Consider the following 27,523-nt stretch of genomic DNA (forward strand, 5'->3'; position numbering starts at 1 on the left):
CTGGCTGTCGGGATCTGGTGTGGAGATGCCTTTCTACGGCTCGGTGGCTTCTGAGAGTGAAAAGCGAGAGGCTCATGGAACCATGAATCTGGTTCTCTTGATTCTCAGAAAATGTCCAAACTACCAGACCAGTGGTTTTCAGTGAAAGCTAAGTATGTTTCTGTGGCAACCAAAATCCCATCTAATCAATACAACTCTGAGTCGAAACTTGAAGCGTCCACCTGCTCTCACTACAGAAAACTGAAAATTGCTCAGAAGAGCCACGAACTCTTCTATGGCCATAATGTTTTCAGATAAGCGCCATCTTGGTCTTTGTAAAAAAACGCTAAGTCACGAGAGTAGCAAGGGTGAACGAGGGTAATCAGTAGTGTTGGTATTAGTCCTTCCTCCAAATTGTTCAAAGTGATCTGATGATCGAGCTAAGTGGTTCAGTTTTTGTAAAATGGGGAGAAAAACAAGTGTGACCGCCCCATTTTTGCAGACAGGGGCGAAGTTAGAATGTTTTATTACACGAGGAGAAGAAATGACACTTTTTTAAAAAGACGAACTCAGTTGAAAGCCTTTAGTCAAAGACTAAAAAACACTCAGGACAACTGTAAAATGATCATAAAGTCTCAAATTATTAAAGCTTCCTGCAAGGTTCTATCTGGAATAGGTAGAGTGGGAGGGGAGGGAGGACAGAGTGTGTCTTCGCCTGCTGGTGGTGGGCCATGAGCCTGGCTACTGGCCTACAAGGGAGGGAGGATGGGCTCACGGAAGGAAAAGGGAAAATCTGGGGCATCACCTTCATCATGAACTCAATGACTTAAACAGAACTAATCCGAGTGTGAAACTCTCCTTTCCGATCCCTTCCTGCCTTCTCAGTGCCAGGCAGACCTTTCCTCCCTGCAGCCCTGGGCTTCCCCCCATCCTTCTTTCTTCTAAAGACCTTATCTGAATTCAAATGGGAGAGAGAGACACTCCCCTCTGTCTCCCGCTTGTGATTTACCCCAACCACACTCCGGCTAGCTCAGAGATATTCCCAGGGGGTTGACAGCCCTTGGCTGGAGGCGAAGGAGTCCTTACCCACGGAGGTGAATGTCACTTCTATGTTCTTACTGCCTCTGGCTCCGTGGATGCTGACGAACTCGCACGCATAGATGACTGTCGTTCCAGCAGAGCCGCTGGGACACTGAGTCCCATCCGCCCTGAAGGTGTATCTGCTGCAGCCGGACTCTAGGTCAGTTTCTGGGTTGCCTGCAGAGACAGAAGCAGTTCCTTCACTGTCACACAGTTGGCTGACTCTTCCATTTAGGAGCAAAGAGGCCCAATCCGGGAAAAGGAATTATTATTTAAATCCAATTTCTTCTCTTTGGAGAGAGAGGACTGTACGGTGGTTAGGTCTGCAGACTTGGGACCAGGCAGTCTGGCTGCAGATCCCAAATTCCCACTTACTAGCAGGCTGTGGTTGAAAAAGTCATCCAACTGCTCTGTGCTTCAGTTTCTCCAGGTGGAAAATGGGGACAACAAATCATAGTTACGGCCTTGGATCGTAGTCAGGTCAAATGACTTAAGATACAGAGACACTTAGAACAGCACCCGGTCAGGGCCTGCCCCTCACACAGACCATTAGTGATGGTCGCTGGGGTAGGAAAAATTAAAAATTGAGAGAGAGAGAGAGTGTCTTTTTCAACATATGAAAATCCATTTTGGAAACTTCCTTGGGCTTTATTTCTCCTAACTCCAAAAATATACTTAAGTCCTCCTCATAACCCCAGTGCAGTGATTCCTGCCCAGGGGTACTGTCCCCACTTTAATAAAACCACCTCTGAGCATGAAAAATGACTCAATTATTCTTTCTTGGTGGTTAGCTCATGGATGCCACTACAAACCACATCACCTGGAGCCCAAACCCAGAGATCCTGATGTTGGCTGCTCTGGGGTAGAGCCCTGATAGCTGGTCTGTCTAATAACCCCCTGGGGTGACCCTCATGTGCAGTCAGGAAGGAGAACACTGCCTCCCAGGGTACTAGGGACCACTTCCAGCTGCGTCTCTAGTTGGGCTCACCTCAGACCCTGAAGCCAGCCTGCCTCATCAAGGGGCTCCAAAGCCACAGACTGATTTCTACTCAGGAAAGAAAAACAGCCAGTCTCCCTTCTTTATATCTGACTGATGCTTTGTCTGGCTGCAAAAAAAACCCCAAACCAAACCAAATGAGAACCATCTGAGATGGACTGCAGGCACACTTGGTAACATGGGCTTAAATATTTCAGCGGGGCATTCCGGAAGAAAAGACGCAAGTAAGGGGACAGTGGAGTTTGAAGCTCTTCCCTCTCATGTCCCCCAAGGTCAGAGCCAAGGTCACACCTTCTTGTAAATATTCAGTTGTTTTCTGAATACTCCGCTGATCAGGGGCCACTGGAGTATGGTAGGCAGGGCCGCGAAGAAGTTAATGAACTCTTTTGGAACTGCTCTAACTTGTGCGCAAAGAGGGAGTTAAGGCTCGGTTAGTTTTTATCATCACACCACATAACAGCTGCAGCGAGACTACAAACTCTGTTGCTGTTCATTTCCCCCAGTTTGTCCGTCCATTTCCGTGCAGGTGAAGCTAGCTAGTACTACGCCAGGCAGGCGAGATGCTGCACCAATAATAGTAACTATTAAAAAAAATTAAAAAAACAAAAAACCAAAAAATAATAATAGTAACTATTACCACTTCTACTATTACTACTACTGATACTATTACTTCTGTACCATTACCATTTATATTATTAGTTGCCGCCCGATGAGTTGAAAAACTCCAGGAAGCACCCCCCCATTCAAAAAAGACCACCCTTTTCATGTTAGAAATTCTGCCACTGCTGATTACCTTCCTTCTGTCTTATCCCTTGTATTTTGAAAATGAAATGCATCTGCTTTTGAAATGAGGTAGGTCATTCAGTTCCTCATAATTTGGAGTGAATTATTTTGCTAGATTGTCTCCTATTGACCTGGAAGAATGGGTGCTAAAGAACTCGTGGAATTTGGAGACAGAGAGAGAGAGAGAGAGAGCACGTGCTTCAGAGCAGAGGCTGTGAGGGGAGGAAGAAGGCCAGGTGCTGAGGGCAGAGGCCAAGTTCATCAGAGAATGGACAGTGCGGGTCCCCAGGTGGCCAGCCCCGTGGCAGGAAATCCATTGTTCTGTCTCCCACACTGGGCATTAGGAATGTCTGAAACAGTGGTGACCACGGAGAGGTCCCTGACCATTTGTACTGCAGACTTCCTGGTTCCTCTGCCAGAGGGCAAGGCTTTCACCTCTCGGGGCTGTAAGTGTATGAGGTCAGTACCGAGGGAGCTTTGCAAGGTCTTTCTCCCATCTGGCCGCTGCTCCAGGGTGCCTACAACCTCCTCTTCCTGAAAAATCAAGGAAGCGACTTAACTTTCCTGTGTCAACATTTTCAACAGTAACCAGATGCTTTTCCCCTTCATGGGGGATTTAAAGTAAAATACAGAAGCAGCAGGTGAAATGTGCTTTGCAAATAGATGGGCTCAGGACGATTTAATCATTATTTTATTTTTTTATAACTTAATATAGTCTGAGAGCAAAGAGTCTGTACTGTAAAACTTTATAGCACTGATGAATTTCACGAGTAAAGCCACATTTTACTTAAATTATTTTTTGTGTAAAGATGAACACATAAAGCGGTCATTTCTTAAGGGAAGGATTGGGTCTTGTTATGTGAAGTCTCCAGACAAAAAAGTCTCCTGCTCCAGAGCAAACTCTTTCAGATCAGCCTACCCCAGCCCTGGCTCCTCAGGCATGGCTAACATACTTTTGCCAAGGCAAACACTGGTCTTGGGAAATCAGACCTGAGGTGAGTCTTTCTTTTCCTTTCTGACAGCCTTGGATAAGTCTGTGTCGCCCTCAATTTCCTTATCTGCAAATTGGACGCAAAAAATACCAGCTTCAAACTTGCGATCAGGGTTAAATATGATCTAAAGTGATAAGATATTTTTAAAACATTGATTAATCATAAACTGTTACACAAAACAGGGTCAGAGTTGCTCTTTTAATTTATTATTATTATCATTCATGTATAAATGGGAGGGTGGAGAACTTCCAGTAATATCTCAGATCTAAAAGGAAGCCAAGTAGGATCAGAAATTGACATGGAACCATTGAGAGACAAACGGGTCTATACAGAGAAATGAAAAAAAAAAATGCAAAGACACAGAGTTAGGTAATACAGAAAGATGTGGGACAGAGGCAGAGACGTGAGAAGGACAGACACCACGAGAAGACACACAGAAAAGAGAAGTTCAGAACCAGACTCCAAAGCAAAGTCAATGACCTCATCCTTAGCTCTTTGCTGAAGATGAAGGGGGGGAGGGGCAGCTCTTCTACAGCTCTTCCACCGTGGACTGAAGTCATCAGGTCTTCTCAGCCAGGATCTCGTCCACAACCCAAGCAGGACCTCTGTATGAGTATATCTGTGGAATGTTGTTCTAGAAGAGCTAAGCTGGAGCTGGCATCAAGCCTAGTTCCATTTCAATAGTCTGAAGTTTGGGAAAAACTAGTCACCTGACATTTCCTCTCCCACCCAGTGCATCTCCTACTTTTACTTGGCCAAGAGGCAAAAACGTACATGTAAAAGGACATCTAATATTCTCACCTGGAACGCTTATTTTCCCCTCCTGCTTCCACTCTATCGCGCTCCAGTTCACATTAATCTCACTGCAGCAGTTCAAAGATACAGGACTGTTGTCGCATGTCACCTTCATTTCTTCAGTTGCCACAATTCGGATGGGCGTGACATCTATTTTTTTTCTGTACTCATACTCAAAGATATCTAATGTCAGCTTGCAAATATATTCACCTGCATAGAATACACACATGTATTTTTTTAAGATTTATTTTTTTATTTGAGAGCGAGAATGTGCAAGCGAGCGGGGTAAGGGGGCAGAGGGAGAGGGAAACAATTCCCAGCAGACTCCTCACTGAGGGCAGAGTCTGACATAGGGCTCCATCTTAAGACCCCGAGATCATGACCAGAGCCAAAATTGAGAGTCGACCATTCTCACCACACTGTGCCACCCAGCTCCCCTTACAATCACGTTTTTTTATTATTACATATGTGGAGTTCCTTAGAAGAACAATAGTCTCATCTCATGTGTTGTGCCAGTACTTCCTGAAGCATCGTTTTCAAAATCATCCAAGACTTGCTCTAGACAACTCTAAAGAAACATTCAGGAAGTGCAGAAGGTCAATGCAGATCATTTCTGATCCTACAGGTTAATGAGTAGAGAGATGTTCTAAGGAAGGAGCAGAAATCTCAGTCTTTGTTGATGAGATAAAAGGTGTGGGGATGGAAGAGGTAGAAAGGAAAAATTGGAAAGCCTCGGAGAATTAGAAGGTTGTGGATGATTTTGGCGTTCTATTTTACTCTGTGGCAAAATCAGAATCCACAAAGATGTAACAGGGCCCGCGGTCTGCAACCCAACTTCTCTGCCAGGGAAAAAGAGATTCCCCTGCTGGTATCTGGGTTACAACGGGGTTATTAAATTCTGGAGTGTCAGGTTTAAAACATCTGCTTCTGGGGGTGTTGGGGAAGGAGAGTGGGAGGTGGGAGAGATTACAATGGAATCCAAAAAAACTGGGCAGAGGGAACAGTTACATTCACTCTCCTGAGGCGGGGCGTAGTTTTGCAGGTGTACACATATGTCAAAACATATTAAACTGTATCCTTTAAATATGTATAGCTTATTATATGTCAATTCTATCCCAACAAACCTGTCAAAAATTTTTTGAAGATTAAAAACAAAAGTTGTATTTTTGTCTCCGTTTCCAACTCATAAGCCTTGGTAAATGTAGAAATCTGTTTTTGTCTCCAAGGATGTATTTTCTTGCTTATATACCATGGGATTCATTTTTAATTTTGAATTAGCAATAATCGCGCCTCGGATAAACCTCATTGGCTACGATACTGCCACTGCGCAAAGCTCATTTTTAATTTTGAAAAACTGAGACTGGTGACTTCTTTTCAAAGAGGAAAACACTGTGCATATATATACATATATATATATAATATTTTATATTTATTTATTTATATTTTATATATTTCATTTATTTTATTTTACTTATATACTTTAAAAGAAATTTTTATAAATTTTATAGATTTTAATAAAAATTTTTATAAATTTTATTTCTATATATATTGCTTATTAATTTATAATTTTTATTTATTTTATATATATAAAAAATAAAATTATGTACACACACACACTCACATATATTCCATGGCTTGCTTCTTTACAAGCCCTTTGCTCCTTTCTCCACACCGGTTCTTAGACAGAAACCCACCTGCATCGCCCTGAGTGATGTTGTAAATTGTGAGGCGCGATACGGAGGTCATGTTGTTGAGCACGGTGGTGTAAACCAAGAATCTGCTGCTATTCTGGATGTCAGAGTGCCTTTCAACATGGTGCCAGGACACGTTAGAGGACAAAACTTCATTTTCACACACCAGATTTACTGTGTCTCCTTCAAAAATGATTTCTGGTATGACAGTGAACTTCGTTTCATCTGGGAATCCAAAGAAAAGGTATTAAGATCCCAAAGCAAATGAATGGAATTGAGGCTGCTCCCCTGGACACCACCACTACATGGTGCCATGGTGCTTCTAGAAGGAAGCAACATGTCCTCCTCATTTCATCCCCCAACAGCTGGTCTTTGAAGCCCAAAGAGTTGCCACCTGCCAGATACTGGGGACAAGGTTTCGAGTTTGGAGTCTGTGTATACTTAATTGGTCTCATTGGTGGTGATGGGGATTCCAAAGCTATTCTTAATATTTCGCATAGTCTGGTAGAAAATGCTCAGTTGCTTATAAAAAAGCCACACCAGCTCATTTAAACCTCAAGTTTCTTTGCTACTGACTCGATAATATCAACTGCCTCTTGTCAATAACAGGTATCTTATACTTCTGAAAGCTCTGTTGTATGACTTTGATGAAGTATAAATGGGGAAAAATAATTTCTTGTCATAAAGTCTCTTAAGAGTTTAGAATTTTTAAAGAGATTTCATACCCACGGTCCCTTAAGAAGGAGAACTTTAAAGACACACAGATCCATTGTTGAATCCCGGTTCTGTGCCACATATAGCTGTGTGGCCCTAGGGAATTTACTCAGCCTCTCTGAGCCTCAGCTCATTGTCTGGAAAACAGGAGCTGTAAGAGCTACAGGGGAGGTGATTTGGGGCAAGAGCAGCGATTATTGTTTTCATAGTACAAATCTGGAGAACCATAGCATTAAGTCATTTCACAGATAGAAGTACAACACATTTGCTATTTGTGTGGGTGTGTGTGTGTGTTTATGGTTGTCCTTTGTTTACACAACATGTGCTTTTTTCCCCTTTAAGCTGTGTTTCTCATTCTACAACTTGCAGGAATTTCATGTGTGGAAGAGATCAGAGGTGCTGGATAAGGAAGCTCTATGAGGGCTTTATGCTCAGTCCAGTCCCTCTCCATACTGTCATCATGGGAGCACAATACCATAAAATTAATTTTGAGAGCTAGGGTGTTCTAGTCAAAGTGTCAAGGTATCTAAATATTTATCACTTTTTTTAGGCTCCTGAATAGAAGATTTTAAAATATCACACCCAACAGTTAAGAAACGAGGCCTCCTGGGAATAGTTAATGTAGCCATCAGACTCAGACGTCATACAGACTTATGTTACTTCCTCTGTGTTTTTGGGCATATTATTCACCATCCCTCCGCTTCTAGTTCCTCCCCTGTAAAGTGGAGATAAGAAGTACCCATCTCACGGGATATACGAGGACACAATTTGTGTAACACGCCAGGCTAAACACAGAAAAGATACAGTAACAATGTGTCTCTTTTCGTCATCGCTGTGGCTAACAATGATGCTTAGTAAGACCACTGGTATCATGTGGTTATGTGGAATTGACCATGAATTTGTGGGCAGTGATTAAAGAAAGGGGCATTCTGGTTCAGAGCCCCTGCTAATTAATCCAACATTAATTATTCTGAGGATAATTATATGACCAAATAACTGGAGATATTCTGAACATTCTGTGCCCTTGGTATTTCATAAAGATTTGAAATAACTTTGATACCAAATCATGCATGCAGCTTTTTTTCTTTCTTATTCTCTTGCTCTTCTCTGCCCCCCCCAATATAATTATAATTAAAACAAAACAAAATCCGGTCTCTTGGCCTTCTGAATATGTGTACTCTAAGTAAATAGCACCGATGCTATGGAGAGCAGATTGATGGGGGAGCTCTCCCTTGGAAATGCACGTGACTTACGTTCCTATTTATTGTTCGGAAACTGTGCATATCACAGAGTATTTCTGCTCTCCCAAGGAAGGCAGAGATGGTTGCAGACGCTCTACAGAAGTGGTGCTGAGTGCCATTCACAATGACTTCATGGCTCTTTGGAAGAATAAGCCACAATCTCCAAAGCGTTTTGGGGAACCATACTGTCAGCTCCATGTTTCTGACCGACAGTCAGCCACTGATCAGTAACACGGCTGGTTACTGACTCCTTTAAATGGTTGACTATCCTCAACACAAAGGAAATTTGGGGGGAGTAATCATAACTGAGGATTACCTAGGCTAGAGCCTGATGTTCACCTATGCTCTCAGAACCACGCGTAAGGAATTTGGGGAGGTAAAACATGGGTTGGTTGGGGGTGGTGTTCGGGGTCAGGAGGGGGTGGCATTGCTGGGTGCCTTCCATGGGAGCCCATACTTTTAGGCCACTTCCTTTAATTTTCCAGTTTCCACCTGTGTGGTTGCTGTCTTATGTATTCCGAAGTTTCATTTTGCTTTTGTTCTTGTTTGCGTTGTAGCACCTTCTTACCATTATATATGTATCGTTTGATATTTTGTTTTTAAAAATGATCTGGCATTCAACAATATCACAAAACATAAAGACAAAACTTAGAAACCTATTGCAAGGATGGCTTAATGCCTGAGAAGGGGTGCCTTTCTCCCAGGTGTGCCTGCAACAGTCCTTTCAGAGCCCTCCCGGCTGGGAGACAGTGTCCCTCCAAAAAGGAATCACTGTGAGTCCAGAACCAGGAACCAGAGTTAGTTAGGACTTCCGCCAGCAAATTCCTACCGTCCAATTCTCTGCCCAGCTGGCTCTCCTTTCTATTTCCCAAGGAAAAATAGGTCCACCCACCTAATCACACAACAGAACACAACTCTGTATCCATTTGTAAATGGGGAAGAGCATCTAACACTCGAGGATTTTATCCCCGCTCTACGTGATCCCGAGCCTGGTTCCTCAAACTTCCCTGTGTATCAGAATCACCTGATGGGCTTGTTGAAATGCTGATCGTCCCGGTTAGTCTGGGGTGCCCTGTATTTCTAACATGTTCCCAGGTGGCTGTTGTTGTTGGGTATGGGGGCTGAGCTTCAACAACTCCTGATTCCCAAAATAACAGTATCGATTGTTCAATATCAATGCATTTCATGACTATCCCAACCCCTACCGTAATGTCAGATTTGGGATGTTTCAGGTCTTCTAATTTTTTATTCAAAAATCCATAAACCCAGATGGCTTTGTGACCCTGTTGTCAAATCTCTCTCCCCTGCAACCCCCCCCCCCCCACAAGTGCAGTGACATTGGCCTGGTTAGGAGGCTCTGCACCGGCACCTCAGATAGGGGACGGGGTGGGCACATAAACCTGTGTGCCACGAACCAGACCGTCTCAGTCCATGGAGGACACTGTAATGGAATTTCCTCGTTTTAAGCATACTATAAACACCATTACTGTATCTAAACAAAATCCATGTATAGGGGAAATGTGGAGATGTCCTACTTACTGCTAGTAACTACTTGAAAGGAGCTGTAGTCCATTTTGTAGGTCTGATTAAGGTTCTGCATTACTTGCTCATTTGCTTTATGCATTAAGTCGGGTGATGGTGTTGTCGTCTGGACCTCATATGTCACAACCACACTTCCGGGCCTGGATGGAGACCACTCGGTTCAGTAAGGCAGTAACTGACCTGGAAGAGTCTAGATGCTTATGGTTTATTTGCATGGCGTGGGAGAAACAAAATGGCAGGAACAGCCTGGGTACTTCTGTCTTCAAAGGTTCACTCAAATCAACCTGTCATTAAGCTCTAGTTGGAAGCCTGAGGCACACACTCAGGCTTCTCATATGTCTGCAGACAGGTGACATCAATGAATGAAACAGCCAGATAGGAACAAGCGGAGTGAATCACAGGAGCTGGTCATGGCAGGGGGCAGGTACAACTCAGAGACCTGTCCCAGGGGAGCATTATTTACCTTCCCTCCGCTGAATGTCAGATACCAGATATGCTGAATGTCAAGTGAAGCCAAATTTCTGAATGCTTCTATGAGCATTCTTTATTTTTAAAATTGGCAACTAACTTTTTGAAACCCCCTGCTAACCCGCTCAGGGCTGCCACGGTGCCCAACTCCAGGAGGAAAGATTCACACAGTCGTGTGCAACTGTGTGCTTGTGGCTGGCAGACAACTTTTCTTGAAAAGGCATCATGGGTGACATTATTTCTTTGTCATATCTTGGAACTTGCCAGACTGCAAACTTATATGTTTGCAAAATTCTTGCACGCACAGAATAAACACAAGGTTTTTGCTCACTTTCCATCTAAGTAGGTACATCTCTAGGGAGCAAGTTTCTGTTCTCAGCATTGCCTCCCTCTTTAAGCCACAGCAACTCGACACTATATGCCTCTCTACCAAAGTACTCCTGTGGTGTGCCCACATGATGCCCCCCAATGGGCTTTTTCTCCTTCACTAATGTATTGGTCTCTGCCACTAGAAATGACCTGATTATAGCTTCTTACCTGAATCCTGTCACAGTCACCAATTTGAAGCCTGGTAAAATGCTGTAACCTTTCCAAAACTGGAAAACAAAGTAAGACAAGTGTCATCATATCAAGGTCCAGCGAGAGATGAGCCAAAGGATTTAAAGCCAAGTAAAAAGCACCTATTCTTTATCACCCCGGGTAAACCTTTTTCCCGTCTATTTTCATAGTGCTGGGACAGGCTGATGTTTGAAGAAGTAATTCCTAGCTGCCTATGTCAGGCTGGGTTCTCCAAGAATCAAGCACCAGTTACATGGGCAAAATTTTTACTCCAGGAAATGCCTAGCAAAGAAAATGGGGAGGTTTCTCTGAATGCCAACCCACGGGAGATTCATCTCCGTTCAAGTCTCCTCTGCAGGTAGATGTTACACACAAAGCACGGTGGGTGCCAAGCACTGTGCCAGGTACATGGATGGGTGGGATCGAAGGTGAATATGCCACTCTCTCTTCCCTCCAACGCATGTAATTGAGTGTGCAGTGTGTGTGGGTATGTATGGAAGCTTTTCATGCTGTGCAGAAATATTTCATGCCAGATATGCAAATCAGATATCCAGGAGTTCTTCAGCATTTCAGCATGGTGCCCACGGAAAATGAAAATAATTTCTTTGATATAGAAGGGTAAGCGGAGGCGCTCCTGGCCTGATACAGGGGCTTGGCTGCCCAGAGGACTAAGGGAAGTCATTACCTCACCCCATCTATAATAATTTGCAGCACACCAACTGGGAAGCTCTACTCCAAATGAGTTAATTCAAGCAAAGCATTTAGGTTCAGATGAATTAATCCAATGTAAAGCATTTAGAATAGTGTTTGGCACACAGTTAGCACTCAGGGAATATTCGCTATTTTTATATGAATAAATTTAAATCTATCATAAGGGACAATGCCTTGGTACCTCTAAAATAGAATGGTTTGAAACCCCCGGTACCAGCCTTAGGTTGTTCTGCCCGAAAGATGCTAGAAGCTTGCTTCTTCTAGGCGGTGTGTGAAGACAAGCAGAAATGCACCATCAGGCACTTCTAGACCAGATTCTAGGACCTCTGCTTAGGATTCGGTGAGCTGATGCCACCAGATCATCTCTGAATCAATCCTACCCTGGGAAAAAGTTCCACCAATGATGTCAAAGCATCACGAACACTATTTGATTTGAGCACTTCTTAATTAATCATCCCAGACTTGGAGGAATAATTCTGATCTCCACATTCATAAATTCTGACAGCTCCAAGCAAATTACCACTGTAAATGCAACAGATTCAGTTCAGCCTGAAGAACTTGTTGCTTAAGAGGTTCCCAGGGCCAAAACCTACCGCTGTTTCCAAGTCAGTCTTGTAGGACCTATAGAGAGCAGAGGAAGTATTCTTGAGGTCTTCTTGAAAGCCCACATTGAGTCTGACCGACATTCTTAGGGTAACATCTGCTGAAAAACAAAAAACAAAAAACAAAAAACAAACTCAGGGCAATATTTTAAAATCCCATATTAACAAATGAATACACACAGGACAGAGAAACATTTGCTTGAGTTTGTATCAAATAGCCACTCAACAAAGAAACATTTAATGAACAGTTACTTACCTCCCTGGAGCTGGCAAAAAGGTCCCTTAGGAGGTAGTCCTTTAAGACAACTGCACTGATGCCCTGCAGGGACGCTGTCATGCTCTTGACAAGTGAGATTCTGGAGGCAGTGTTCCTGAGGCCACTTGTAGCCTGTCTCACAGGAGCACCAGATTTCATTTCCAGTAGGTCTGCAGACTAGCATTATGTAGAACAGCAAGGAGAGAGAAGGTGGTCACCACCCTTACATTTATAGACTGTAAGTATTTATACTTGTAGAAAATCCTAGCTTGACTGCATACGGCCCTCTGGGAAGTTCAATAGTGTTACATGAGATTCACGTGATTCCCATTATGCATCACCATGCCGTTAGGCATGGCCACCTAAGGGGTGACGGCTTCGACTATCTCAGAGGATGCCTACAATGATACCATGATGAACAAATTCCTGGACATGAAGTGTATGGGAGCCAGTTTCCAGCATCGCCCCTTTCCACCCCTGTTTCTGAGTACTGACACCCTCTTGTAACTCCCTTTCATAACGTACTAGACTTGGTCTGTGCGACCAACAGGATACGGCAGAAGTAATGATATATCGTCTCTGAGATTAGGATATAAAAAATACTGTAGCTTTCCTCTGTGATCTCTCTCTCTCACTCTCTCTCTCTCCTTCTCTTTCTTTCATTGTTTGCTATGGGGGTAGCCAGCTGCCACTGTATGAGGACAGGTCATGGAGAGGCTGACATGGTGAGGAACAAAAGTCTCCAGCCAACAGCTAGAGAGGAGCTGGCTCCTGCCAGCAACCACAGGAGTGGGCTTCAAAGCTTCACTACAACCTCATATGACTTGAGCCAGAGCCATCCAGGCAAGCTCCTCCCAAATCTGGCTCTTGGAAACTATGGGATACAATACATGTTTGTTGCTTTAAGATGCTAAGTTTTGAGCTAATGTGTTAAGTGGCAACAGATAACGAACACCAAGTACAAATGCGATTATGCCTTTTATATTTCTAATCTAATGTGAACAACCCAAATGGTTTCTTTTTATCTTTTTCTTTTTTAAAAAATTTTATTTAATTTTTTTTCAGTGTTCCAAAATTCATTATGCGCCACACCCAGCACTCTGTGCAATAGGTTTCTAACCCCAGTGGGGACATTGGCAAATGCTCTGAAAACAGAGTACTTTGAATTTATTTCTAAAATTCAATCAAAGCTGTATCACTGGGAATTGTCTATTCTAAGAATCAGCTCCTAGAAAAAGGCACAGAGTGACTACCCAAAGGAGAGCCATCAGATCATTGTTCCTGAAATAGGAGGGACACCCAAACTCCAAGGAATCTGTGAACACTGGTGCAGTTCTGTGCTTCAGCATTGGTGGGAAGGGGAATGCAAAGGGAGCTATGAAGCAATCCCTAAGGTTCCACTGTCATATATGAAGAACAAAAAACTGGAATGCATAGATGATATTGATGGACTATTAAATTTGAAAAATAAGAATTTTATGCTTGCCTCCATTTTAGAATCATAAAATCCAACATCTGTTAGTGCTTACAAGACAGTAACTTTGTTTAGGACAAAGGGGAGTCCCCTATCGTAGCTTCCCAGGTGATGGTGCCTGAGAGGACACCCAGCATAACCTCAAAAGGGAGACAGTGACCAGAATGTCCAATCCCATAGCCTGGGGGTTTCTACATTATGTCCTGCTTCTAATCCAGGAGTGTGCCTGGTTCCTGTTTGCCGACCTATGATGCCAGAATGAAGGGAACTTGCCACTTACTAATACATGAACCCGTCCTTGCTGTACCCATTGATTACCTAGAGGAATGGGGACCAGCAGTTTGTCATGAAGGACCTGGCAGTATCTTGGGACATATTTTGTGACAAGTGATACACAAACCACCAAGCAAACATTTGGCCACCATTTGAAATAAGGAAACTGGCTGTAGAGTTTGTCAGTAGGGGCTTCATTCTGGAAGTCTGTGAAGTCATAAATCATACCTCAGGCCTTTTTGTGTCATCTCACTTGCCTACGAAGTACAATCTGCTCTAATAGTAGGGAGTGTAGACAGCCTTCCTCCTGGTATGTCCCACCCTCCGTTCCGAAGCAATGGGTCTTTGACTCACCTGTTGTCACCTCAATGCTTAAAATGGTGGTGGCTTGGTCAGTGCTGTTCCCTTGACTTGGGAAACTGAGGCTGTGCAAGGAAGCTTTGATTGACTCCAGGACGGAGGCATTTTCAAAACTGATCTCCACATCAACGGTGTACTCTTCAGCTGTTGGGCTGCTTGAGGCGACTGAAAGGAAAGCACAGGAAGCTGTGAGAACTCAACATAGGTGGCCAAGAGGGAGTATGGTGGACAGGTCAACATTTAAAGGCAGTAATGGGACGATGTGGATGCTGGACATGTCAGCCTTGAGGGATTTCTAATGAACCTTTCTAGAGAAAAAGAAGTTTGTCGGTTTACACCACCAAATATCCCCTTCGTGGTGTTCCCTCTCTATGATTTTATATTTATGTACTTATTTATTAAGATTTACTTATTTGAGAGAGAGAGAAAGTGGAGGTGGGGGAAGGTGGCAAAGAGAAAGGGAGAAAGAGAGTGTCTTAAGCAGACTCTGAGCTGAGTGCAGAGCTGATTGAGGGCTCGATCTCACCACCCTCATCTTAGGAGCTGAGCTGAGACCAAGAGTCAGATGCTTATCCCACTGCGCCACTCAGGTGCCCCATGACTTTACAATATATTTACTGGAGGAAGGCAACTGATTTGTTTGGTCTCAGTGTACTGGTCTCTGGCCATTTGAGAAATTCACAGGCTAAATTCAAAACTTGTCCTTCCTCTCCAATCTCTCACCCTCCTTGGTGTCCAAGGTCAAGGATAGCTGTGTTGAAACTTGACCGGAAATGGCCAGAATAGAAGGAGGGAGATCTAGCAGGGGAACCTAGGCAACAGTTGAGATAATAAAGCCATGGTCCTGACTCAGAAGAATGAGTCAGCATGTTTTCAACACCATTCATTTGACATGCATGCATTTTGAGACCTGGACTATATGCATGGCTTGAAGACCTCTGGGAAAAGTCATCCGGTTAATTCCTTTTGCTCTTTGCCTATGCACACAGCCTGGGCTCTTACTTCTTACTGTGTATCTCTGGTGTCCAGAACACAATAGGCACTCAATGAAAGCAAAATTCACAAGTCAGAATGTAAAATAAAAGATATCTCCTGCTCTTCATTGCCTTTCCAATTGTCTCCAGGCTGATTGACTGGTGTCCCAGACACATTTGATGTCCAACATATACCCACCCCAGGCAAGCCAGACAATATACATACCAGAATGTTCTTTCATAGTTTCCTGTATTACATCATGTCTGATTCCCTAGGTGTAAGCTTCTCAAGGGCAGGAACTATTTCTTTCAGTTCTCCTGGCTTTACTCCATCTGGCATGGAGCTCACCACATAATAAATGTGTACCCAATCAGTTCTTGCTAAAATTATGACCCTCTTGAGAGAGCCACACATTCACCTCTCTGTCCCTGCCAGAATCTTTGGCTCATTCTTGGCTGAAATACATAACAGGAGCAGAAGCCAAGGGCTAGTTTCATAGTTCATGATGAACCTTCAACCTTCAAAGTTTAGGAGAATTTTTTACACAGATGAATTGAGAAGACAAGTTGCGGCTTAGTCTCCCTTGTCAAATAAGGAAAAGTTTAGTGCATACTTGCAAAACTATTACTTTAAAATTTAAGTCAAATCTGGAAGTATGATGTATATTTTGCCATAAATTAAAATTCTAGTTCTGTTTTCTAAAAGGGCAAAGAATCTTCCCACAATATTGCCAGATTTATTTAAAATTTCCCTAGGAATATTGATAAGAAGCACTAAAATGGAGTAAGTTCGTTATGGGAAATGCCAATGAATAAATTTTTGTTGTAGAGCGCTCTTGATCTGTTTACTTATAGGGATAAACTATGTCTTAGAGGTTGGGTTGGATTTATTCATCAATCTTTCTGAGAATTATTTCATTTTGACTTGCATCATTCAACTTGCTGTAATTAACTCAAACTGTGAAAAAGCACGAGAGACTGTGGACTCTGAGAAACAAACTGAGGGTTTTGGAGGGGAGGGGGATGGGAGGGATGGGTGAGCCTGGTAGTGGGTATTATGGAGGGCACGTATTGCATGGAACACTGGGTGTGGTGCATAAACAATGAATTCTGGAACACTGAAAAAATAAAATTAAATTTAAAAAATACAAAAATATACAAAAAATTAAAAAGTCTTTACTAATTTTCTCAGAATAAAGAATATATCTTAAGGTATATTTCCTGCTCACAAAAATGTAATTACAAGTAGAACAAAGTGACTTTTAAAACCCAGTGCAGAAGCACAGTCTGTCATGATACCACGGCCATGTCTCAAATTTCCTGTTTTCTTTCTGATTCTTCAATGGTTCTGTGATGAAAACAAGCTTCTGGAAGAACCGTTAATCTTAATTTATGTGATCTTAACTCTAGACACGGTATGTTGCCTGCTGGGAATATGTGCGAGGAGGGGCCGTGGCATATTTACAAGGTCTGCCTTGGAGCACATTCTTTTTCCTGAAAAGTAACGCAGCAGCAATGTTTACACCGTGCAGCCGATTCCGCTCCAAGAGTCTCTTTGCCCTAGGCAGTCTATCTCCTCCTAGGAATGTAAACAGGATATCCTAGACGGTAGGGCTTTCTGGAAGAGTGAAGTCAATAACAATCCCACATCCTCCACTTCACCACCGGTGTGGTTGCGTCTCAGGGTCTGACCCCAGCGTGGCGTCAGCCCCTGCCTGAGCGCCATTCCTACGGCTCATCCACGAGCCCACCTCTTGGCATTCTTTGCAGACGTAATCGCGAACAAACCTGTGCCTGGAAAGCCCGTGGTGATTCACCCATGTCCTCATTCCCCACGGAAACCAAGGCGGTCCTTCCGGTGAGACCTTACAAGGAGCTTAGCCAAAAGCTTAACATACTAAGAGGGCAGTTCCTGTGACTTGAGCAAATTCTCTTCTAGGGGATTTGTGCAATTGTAATGAAAGAACCAGCCTCCAAGAATCTCTTCCCCTTGGCTACCTTTTATGTTCTTCAACTTCTAAGAACCTTCCACCTAAGCGACACTGCCCCCTAGAGGCCGGCAAGGATGGGGATCTCCACTAGAGAAGGACCGTCTTCAGCATGAAAATGGTCAGTTCTTCGAAACAGACTCCATGCCACCACAGGAACTCAGAAGGCTACAGGCTTGCCCTTGGAAGTCATCTATTTCAGTCATCGGCACACTTGACTGACGATTATGCACACCTAGGGAGTGCAACACACATGCATACTTTGGAACCTCAAGCCAGGTGAGCCAAGTAAAATCTTTATGGATGAGGCCCAGAAATCTGTAATTCCCCCCCCCCCCCAATTCCCACTGGAGATCCTGGTGATCAGACAGGTTTGGGTTTAATGTTTTAATCCAAGCGAGGAAACTAAGAAGGTAAGGTAGTCCTGGAGAGTCAATGTTAGCACCTAAACTTGTTTCTGTTGTGTGTGGGGGTGGGTGTGTGTTTTATTGTCTGTTTGTTTTGTTTTTACTTTTGCTTTGCCTTTTTTTTTCCCCCCTAGATGCCTCCTGCTGCTGCTTCTATGGGGAAAAACAACATGGTCTCCAAGCATATGTGTTCACCTCTTTCTTCTGTCATACCAGATGGATCAAAAGTACTCACAATAAAAGTAATAATCATAATAGCAGCTGCCATGTATTCACTGCCAGTAGGTTCTGGGGTCATGAGGAGAGTACGTGTGCACCCATTTTGCAGATGGTAAATCTGAGGTTTAATGTTATTCATGAAGCTCCATGAATAACAAACATTGAAACTGAGGTTTGAGGGGTGCCTGGGTGGCTCAGTGGATTAAGCCGCTGCCTTCGGCTCAGGTCATGATCTCAGGGTCCTGGGATCAAGCCCCGCATCGGGCTCTCTGCTCTGCAGGGAGCCTGCTTCCTCCTCTCTCTCTGCCTGCATCCCTGCCTACTTGTGATCTCTCTCTCTGCCAAATAAATAAATAAAATCTTAAAAAAAAAAAAAGATTTAAAACTGGGATTTGAAACTACATCTTTCTGACTCTAAAGTCCATTTTATTTTAACCATTCCCTGCCACAATTCCAATGGAAGAAGATAATGAATGTGATCGCTTTGTAAACCCCTTATAAACCTCTGTACTCTAAAAAGAAAAAAAAAAAAGTAAGGCATTATTATTAAACGTGTCTTTAGAACTAGTGCACAATTCTCAAAATGAATTTTAAGTTAACAGCATATTCAAAGGCAAAACTATTCATAATAAATGGAAGAATTACCTAAAACTTTGTTCTATTTGTTTCAGGATCATACATGTCTTAGAAATCCACACTGAGGAAGAAGGCGGCGTGACTCACTGCCATTGGCACTCATGAATTTTGACATGAAGTCTTGCTAGGTTTATGCACTTGTGTCTTAATTTATTGATTTATTGAGTCATAGTAACTTTACTGTTTATTGAGTGCCTGCTTCCCAGGCAGTGTGCCAGGCCCTGGGTGCATGGGGTAAATAAAAGAGGCAAAGCTCTCCTTCCATCGATCTTCTATCCTCGTGTAAAAGTAAGGTTGAAAGGAGGTAAAAGTAAGTTGAAACTTCAGTGTCGGGCAGTTCTGAAGGGCATGGAGACAATAAAGCAGGGTAAGAAAACAGAGCGGCAGGCACAATGAGGGTAGAGTGGGATTTTTTGTAGAATGCTTAGACAAGGGGCACCCGGGTGGCTCAGTCATTAAGCGTCTGCCTTTCCCTCAGGTCCTGATCCCAGGGTGCTGGGATCGAGATCCGCCCAGGGCTCCCTGCTGGAAGGGAAGCCTGCTTCTCCCTCCCCCTGCTTGTGTTCTCGCTCTTTCTCTCTCTCTCTGTTAAATAAATAAATAAATAAATAAATAAATAAAATCCTAAAAAAAAAAAAGGTTAGATAAGACCTTTCTAGAGCAGTAAATGCTGGCCAAAGATGCAGATGAAACGAGCTGCCTTGGGGCTATTTGGGGACTATGTCCCCAAGAAGCTCAAGGAAGCACAAAAACCCCGAGACAGTGATTTCCACAGCTCCTCTGAGGAGCAGCAAGCTGTCCCTCCCAATCCAGGGGATCTCCAATGTCACAGCCCCACAGGCAAGACCCATGGAGCGGCCACCGGGCCTCTTGCCCCCGTAAGGTCGCAGGGCCAGTGTCTGACTTCAAGGAAAGTAGCTCAGCTGCTCAGGTGTCAGCGTGACCCCCCGGGGGATGGGCCCCAGAGGCGCTCTGCTCACAGCCCGCAAGGTAGGCCCATAGTCTGGGATAAAAACATGCCAAATCCCACTGGCCTGGTGTCTCCCAAATCTGAGGACTTCAGAGCTGGGGAGAGGGATGTTCTGGGCCGTGCTCCAGGCTACTAAGGGACTCGGGAAGAACAGAGGACGGTTTTCCCACCTCTGGGGGAACCTGTCCTTCAGAGGTCCTTCTGTGCTCCTCCTCCTGGAGCATCTGATTCCAGAGAGTGTAACATGTTTGCTTTTTCTCAGGCTCCTGTGGCCTGGTGCTGTTTGCCTGAACTTTTCTGACCCACCGGTACCCCAAGTGAAGGTAGGACATTCCAGGTGTCATCGGTGAAACAAACGGAGCCTACTGGCAGGCCCAGAGACAGACCAGCCAGGATTTCCCCTCTCCTTTCCCAGAAATCGCTGCCCGCCACACAGCACTTATCTTCAAGACACATTTCTGGAAAGTTGGCCACAAACTGTGACAAGCAGCTCTGGGTCTTAATCACAGCTGTTGAAGCAAACAACCCTATTTTTGCCTGGCCACTCTAATGGGAATTACAGCTTCTCAGAAGCTGGAGCCTAAGTCTATGTGTAAATTAATCTCCCACCTGCAAAAGAATGAAGGCTGCTGACTTCACACAAGAGAAATGAAGTTGATGTGATTTTTTTCTCTTGACCCAAAGGGACGATACTTCTTTATCACTGAAGATCTGGCCCTGTTGTTCTCACCCTCAGTCTTATAGCAGGTAAATATTAAAAGGTGCCTGTTTCTTAGTATGTTCTAGTAGGTAGCAATTTGGCAGGAACACCTGTATCATTGTACCATTGTCAGGAGAGAGTCCGGGGATCATGTACTCCCTTTAGGTTTTGGAAAGGTTTGTTTATGCAAGGGAAAACTACCAGAACCCCAGGGTGGGCTCGCTGGCAGGTGTCGATGGAGGAGAGCATGGGCAGCACAGTGTGTCATAGAACATCGGGCTGTAAAGTCTGGAGAAAGTAATCAATTCTCCCAGTTTGTCATATACCTGAGTCATCAAAGTCAGTCCTGTGTACAATTCTTTTCCTACTGAGAAGAAGACAGTGCTCCTTCCTCCTTCCCCTACGAAGCTGCTTTCATAATCATGGTCTGGAATCTCACGGGCAAGAGCGAGAAACCCATGTTGAAAACTCTTAACTCTGCCCCGGGAGCGTGGACTTTGGAGTCAGAGTGAGATGGGGTCAAGTATCTTCTTTCTTGGGTCATTTAACCTCTGTGAGCTACTCTTTGCCATGTGTCAAACAGGGGTAATATATTCTTTGTAGAATTGATGCTAGGAAGTTGGTATGGAGACCCCTAGCCAATTGTATGGCATACAGTAGCCAGTCTGAAACAGCAGGTAGAAATAAGAATATAAATTATAATAAATGTGATGGCCATATGACACTCAGATGTCTGCTGGTAGGACAAGAAGAGCTAATGCTATTCTAGTCGGGTCTCACCTTTGAGATGGTTAAACAGACATACCACACTAATGAGAAATTGAAAGAAAGAAGGATTCCCAACACATGGAGGGTCAACCCTAAAACCGAACCCAGACACCAGGCTGAGGGCTTCTTAGTCTTGTCATCCTTCTCTGGGATAAGTACATGAAATACCGCATGCTATCCTAAGGAAGATGAAGGCCACAATGCCCCCCCCCCCCCCCAATGTGTTCCTTAACATGGAAAATGCAAAGCATTTCCTGGACCCAGATGAAGAAGGGCCGGCACAGGCTGGGGCTGCCAGGTCCACAGAAAGATCGAGATTCCCACCCTGGCAGCCAACCACCCAATTCTCTCACTAGGCGGGTGTAAGCATTAAGAAGCTCCAGCATGAGGATAGGACATCCCTTTCTCCCTTTCTCGAAAATGTGTCTGTCAGCCATTCCTTTTGAAGCCAAAGAAGAACCCATGAGGACTTTTCTGCCCAGGGCCCAAGAACATTCCCAACGAAGCTTGGAAGCCTGGTGTGGAGAACTTCACAAAGGCACCTAGAGAACGCACTTGTGTTACTGCTAACCAAGAAGAAACTTCTGCTCTCACTCCCCTAGGAAGAATACCCGTAAGACTCAACTGGGAGCTGACTGACAAACCTCCAAGATGAGATCTCCATTCCGACTCTGGGTCCTACCTCGGGTCTCCACATGCCCCAGATGTCCAGGTCTGTGTGCCCCCGGAATGTCACATGGATCACTGCTACCCGTCACCCCACGTCCAAGCTGTCTCCAAGTCCTTTTGATCCACTTGTCATAATATCCTTCACAATCATTCCCCTTTCTCCTTTCCTGTTTCCCTCGAGGGGCCAGGGCCAGGGATAGTCCATGCTCCTGAGCCTCCTTGCTGGGCTCCCGAGCGCTGACTTCTTCATGTAATTCATTCAGCCACAACCACCTGGCTACTTTTCACTTCAGAGAGTTTCCATCAGTCCCTCCTCTGTGCCAGCCTTTCAGCTGATCTAGAATATACCTCCTAGTGTCATGGGGACATGACAGGATGCTGTGTCCCATTCTTATTTCGCTCTGCTCCCCCGAGGCCTCTCTGCTCTAACTGGCAGGTCCACCCTTCTTCTGGCCTCTGGCCTCTGGGTTTCTGTGCAGACTTCTCTTCCCCAACAGAGTTCTGAAATACTTTTCCAAAAACACTAACTTGTATCTCACGGCATTCCTCCTCCTGCCTTCAGTGGTTATATGGGACTTTCTCTGTACCTGGAATATTTCAGGCTCCTTCAGATCCAATACTATTTTTATAAATAAATCTGTTTCTAGTTTTAAAAAAAATTTCTTTTATCTTATTATTTTTTTAAAGATTTTATTTATTTATTCATGAGAGACAGAAGAAGGGCAGAGGGAGAAGCGGGCTCCCCATTGAGCAGGGAGGCTGACGCGGGACTCAATCCCAGGATCCCGGGACCACAACCCAAGCAGAAGGCAGGAACCCAACCATCTGAGCCACCCAGGAGCCTCTGTGTTTATATTTTTAAAACATCCCCAAATCAAGCAAACCCCTAGATAACCCTAATAACATTTAAATAATATGTATATTATCTAATATCAACAACCCTGTAAAATAATCACTCATATATATTTGTATGCATACGTATGTCTGTGTTTATGTGTGTAATATGTATATGACATATATGTAATACACATATATACCCATGTGTGTGTATCAAGGGAACCTGAAGTTACATAGCTAACCAGAGTAACTTAGGAAGCAGTCTAAAGGGCTCTGAGCATAAATGGGAGTGTTGATCCTACTTTTCAGGATGATTTGATCCCAAACCCTAAGGATCTGACCCAGTGCCTCAAAAGGACATTCCCTTTGAGGATCCTCTTTCTCTTGGGATCTTTGCTTGTCCCTTTCTGGCCTTAAGTCCCGGAAGGGGAGGATGAATTTATATGTGAAAGGGGATATCACCCTGATTTTTGCCTCACTGAACTAATACAGCAAGCAGAACACAGACACCTCCGTGAGGCATCTGCTAACTGTAATCCTTCTGTTGGTTTCTTTCATGGTTTTCCGGGACAGCGGTGCTCTCTCTTTCAACTCCCATCCCAGCTCTGTGTGGTCTAATGCCTGGGTCTTTCCATGGCCATTTCTTTGGCGATTTTGTAAAAGTACCAAAGCCAACTCATCTTCCACAGACAATGCCTTGAGCCATTAACACTTCCATAATGACTCCAAAGGCCAAAGAGCACAGAGGATCATGTCCAATAAATGGAAAACAGGTTTTTATGGTAATTTATCATCATGATGATGGTTTTTAATGAAAGCACATCTGGAAAATTCTGGTATGTCAAAATCCTTAGATGTAGAAGTGGTTTCCTCCCCCAAAGGCTAACCTCTGACAATGTCACCACAGTCATAAACAGCCCGGCCCGGAAGGACGGGAAGACGTTCCTTTTATAACTCTACAGTCACCCGCTGTCCCCGAGGAAGCTGGCAGCCTGAGGCCCGCCAGAGCCTGGCAGAAGCCTGAGGCTAGAACTCATCCACAAACAGTCTGATCTTAAAAAGAAAAGTCTTTCAGAATACCGAACAGGACATTTCCAGCTCTGTCACTGTCACAGGCTGCAAGGGGGACCCAGGGACTGGAGTCCATGTCCCGTCGCTTGTTAAAGCAGGGAAAGTGTGGTCTGTGTGCTTCAGATCGCTTTAGGGAAGGAGGGGAGTGGGAGAGCAATGGTGTGTGGATATAACACAGAGCTAAAGCAGAAAGAAAGGCAAAAGAAGAAAAAATGAAGGTGTGACCTTCCGGTGAACATTTTGAGACCTCAGTAAAATAGGATTAAATTGTCATTTCAAGCAATGGAGCAAAGTTGGAGCTGGCTGCTGTTCTGGAAGGCTCTAAGGGACACCTTTATCCTGGCCTCAGGGTAAGCCCACTCTCTTTGGCAGCTTCTTGACTCTTGTGGACCACAAGACTGAACAGACCAAGCCACAGCACACCTGTGACTTGAATCAGTCGTAATCCTAAAAGTTAAGAAGTTTTACCTTCTCCAGAGTTGGTACAGACATTAAGACAGTGGACTTTTAGTGATAGGAACGTGTCCTCAACTCACAAAGGGGCAGCTGTGACAAGGACACACACTCTCTTCATTTGTTAACTCAGTTACTGAGAAACTGGGCTTGATGCCAAGTTACAGAGATGAAGAGGGCTCAAGAGAATGCCTGTCTCCTGGGAATGACACACAGGAACTAAAATAATTACAATGCCCTGGGACAGATCTTGTGCTCTGGGAATGTAACAGGGGCAATGGGAACCCAGAGAAACAGCCCCTCCCTGTCTGGGCATCAATGGAAAGCCTTACGTGGCAGGAGACCGTGTGAATGGAGACTCAGGTTGGAGTCCCCCAGACAACAAAGTAGGGTGGCGGGTGGGGCAGTGACCATGTGAAAGGAAACAGAAGGAGAACAAGTGGGAAGGTCATGTGATGTCTGGCAAGGCTCACAGGTGATTGGATTTTCTCTCCAAGGCAATTGGGAGCTCATGAAAGATTTTGTGCAGGAAAATAGTGGAATCAGATTGGAGCTTTTGAAAGGTTACCATGAGGAAGTTGGGAGCTAAGGAGAGAGCCATTGGAAACAGACTCTTCAGGATTTCAGGAGAGCAGTGAGGGAGGAAGTGAGGGGCTTATAATGTGTTGCTAAGATCCACTGAATGTCATTAGGTAGAGTAGGGAATGGAGTTCCCTTCTAATTACTTCTAGAAATTGAACCATGATGCACTTGCAGACTGAATTATGTGGACGACAGGGTTGGGAAAGTTACAGTAAATGTCATTTGATCAGACTTACTAGAAGAAACTGCCAAGCAAAGAAGTTACATACCTGCTCGTTTTTGCCTTAGTGATTCCTTCCCTGCTGGTTCATGTTCATGGAGAATCTGAAAGAACGTTTTAGGAAACCATCAGTTAGTGTCAGAGATGTCTTTTCTCCATGGCTTTCTGCTCACATGGCCTGAAACGTCAGAGCTGAGCTGAGGGCTGAGGATCCCAGTGAGAAACTTGTGTCCTGTGAATGGCAGGTGTTCTGTAATGTGAGCTGGGGTTCATTTTAGAGACCTCTCTCCAGACGCAGGAGACGAACCCCAAATCACCATATCTGAGACCTTGAGGAACTTCTTTCTGAGCCTCCGTTTTCTTTTCAGTAAAATAGAATAATAAAATTAGTGCACTCATAGAACGCTTATGAGAATTAAATGAACTGCCATGTGTCACATAGTTAGCCCCTAATAAAGTTGAGTTGTATCATATAATATAATAGTTAAGAGCAAGGACTCTGCAGACATTGAGTTCAAATCCTAGCTGTGCCATAAAATGGCTGTGTGACAGTGGGCAAGTTATTTAACCTCTCTGTGCTTCAGCACTCATCTATAATATAGGGAGAGGAACAGTCTACCTCACACGGTTGTGGTAAGGATTAAATGATTAACAAATGTAAAGAACCGAGAATATTCTGTGACCTCCTAAGTGCTATTCTGGGACGACACATCACACTCTGCTAGGGGCGCCATTCATGTGGACCCCTTCATGCACACTGCCATTTACTTCGTCTCTATAAAGCTCTTCTCCTGGTGTTATGCAGATTCTTTGTTTTAGAACTGACTTTGACTGGCTTTGCTATTGGGATCCATGCCAATTCTGCAGCGGGTAACCGCACCTTGACCCGACCTAGGCTTCTTAGCTTATCCCTGCTAGGATGTGCTTCCTAATACAAACTCCCTTAAAGGCTCAACAGAAGAGCCAGATAGCCCCTACCCTTTGGGGTGTGTCCTTTACCACGAACTCCACATACCTATGAACGCACCCCAGGACAGAGCTCGTTCTACCATCTGTGATGTTTATCATTAGTTCCTAGTTGTCTCTCATCATAATGACAATGAAAATAATAATTCTTTTTTTAAAAGATTTTATTTATTTATTTGAGAAAGAAAGAGCACAAGCAGCGGGAGCAGCAGAGGGAGAGGGAGAAGCGGACTCCCTGCTGAGCAGGAAGCCTGACTTGGGTCTTGGTACCAGGGTATCATGACCTGAGCCGAAGGCAGACACTTAACCGACTGAGCCACCCAAGACCTCCCCAAAATAATAATTTTTGAGATGTACCAACACCCCTGTGCCAGGCACTGTTAAGTTGATGTGTGCTGAGCTATTTAATCCTCATGACAGTCTAAGACACTGATATTATTATTATGCACATCACAGATGAGAAACCACAGTGGCAGAAGTCAAACAAGTCGCCTAAGCTCACGTAGACTTCAAGGGCAGAACCAGGACTCAAACTCACCTGGTCTGGCCCCAGAATCTACATTTGTCCATACAGGCAAAGAGTGATCTTATCAGGAGACACCCCAGGAAACTGTGGATCTGTCTCAGAACCCCGGTGTCCTTTATCCAGCACCCTTTCTCTTTCTCTGTTGCTTCCTCCTATCCCCTCCTGCTTTTCAATGACAGTATTAACATCCATGAGGATCTGTAGGGGGGTCATATACCCGAAGGTTCACAAATGTGCTTGAAGCAACAAAGAGAGGAATGATGCATGACGATTGGAATTTACAAAGCCCAGTTGCTATCTAGTTTGCAATGGGTTTATTTTAGCCATATTTAAATGCACAGGAACCAAGAGGGAGCAAAATCAATGCATAGGGCTGGTTCCTGTCCAGCTTTCCCTGGAGCCTGCTTTGGCTCTGTGCCCAGGCAGAAGGAAAGGATCTTCCGCTGCATTCCTGTGTTCATCCTCCCTGGGGCCTGGAGACAAGGAGGGGGGAGCCACCAGGAAGACCTCTCAGTGCACTCTTCATGGCCTACGGTTTGAGGGACTCAGCCCAGGAGAAGGTGACCACTGGCGGTCACCTTTGGGAAGCTCGCCAACGTCTTGATTTCATCTTCTCCAGTCTCTGGGGGGACTAAAGAATTGAGGTTAAAAAAAAATCAAGGTGCAGTCCTTTCCCTGGTACACAGAATTTCAATCTGCAACCATGAGGATCCCTTCCTTCTGCTCCCCAATCCAGTTTAGCAGGGCTGGGGTATGGTGACAAAACCCGCCTTTTGAACATGAGGCCATCTTTCAAGAAATGTTACTTTTTCGCTTTTTTCCGCATCCTGATGGTGATTAACGGGAAGCATCAAGGGACATCTGGGCAAAGTGGGCTCCTGCAGCTTCATCATCTACGGCCTCTTTTGTCCAGTGAGGAGGCATGACTTCTTGTGAGAATAACCTACTTGCTTATTTTAAGCCCTGCAGTCTTTGGGGAAAATGGAGGAAAAAACTAAAAGCGATCAAATGTCTGAGGAGT

General features: G+C 44.3%; 1 protein-coding gene and 1 pseudogene across 7 annotated transcripts in view; both read right to left on the reverse strand.

The window, feature by feature from the left end:
• Nucleotides 1-27,523, reverse strand: part of ADGRF5 (adhesion G protein-coupled receptor F5) — a 96,300-nt gene that overhangs the window by 19,769 nt on the left and 49,008 nt on the right. For 5 of the 7 annotated variants that reach the window (XM_046005211.1, XM_046005212.1, XM_046005215.1 and 2 more), the window contains exons 3-11: nt 25,060-25,114; nt 14,511-14,681; nt 12,410-12,586; nt 12,145-12,254; nt 10,820-10,878; nt 9,812-9,954; nt 6,321-6,542; nt 4,633-4,836; nt 1,066-1,236 (exon numbers count right to left, since the gene is read on the reverse strand). In XM_046005211.1, the coding sequence (XP_045861167.1) occupies nt 1,066-1,236; nt 4,633-4,836; nt 6,321-6,542; nt 9,812-9,954; nt 10,820-10,878; nt 12,145-12,254; nt 12,410-12,586; nt 14,511-14,681; nt 25,060-25,114 (1,312 nt within the window). The remainder of the gene's footprint in view (nt 1-1,065; nt 1,237-4,632; nt 4,837-6,320; nt 6,543-9,811; nt 9,955-10,819; nt 10,879-12,144; nt 12,255-12,409; nt 12,587-14,510; nt 14,682-25,059; nt 25,115-27,523) is intronic. The other 2 variants (XM_046005214.1, XM_046005217.1) reach the window with 1 other exon arrangement.
• LOC123942795 lies at nt 5,739-5,961 on the reverse strand (annotated as a pseudogene).

This window comes from Meles meles, chromosome 5 (assembly GCF_922984935.1).
Source record: "Meles meles chromosome 5, mMelMel3.1 paternal haplotype, whole genome shotgun sequence".
Taxonomy (NCBI): Eukaryota; Metazoa; Chordata; class Mammalia; order Carnivora; family Mustelidae; genus Meles; species Meles meles.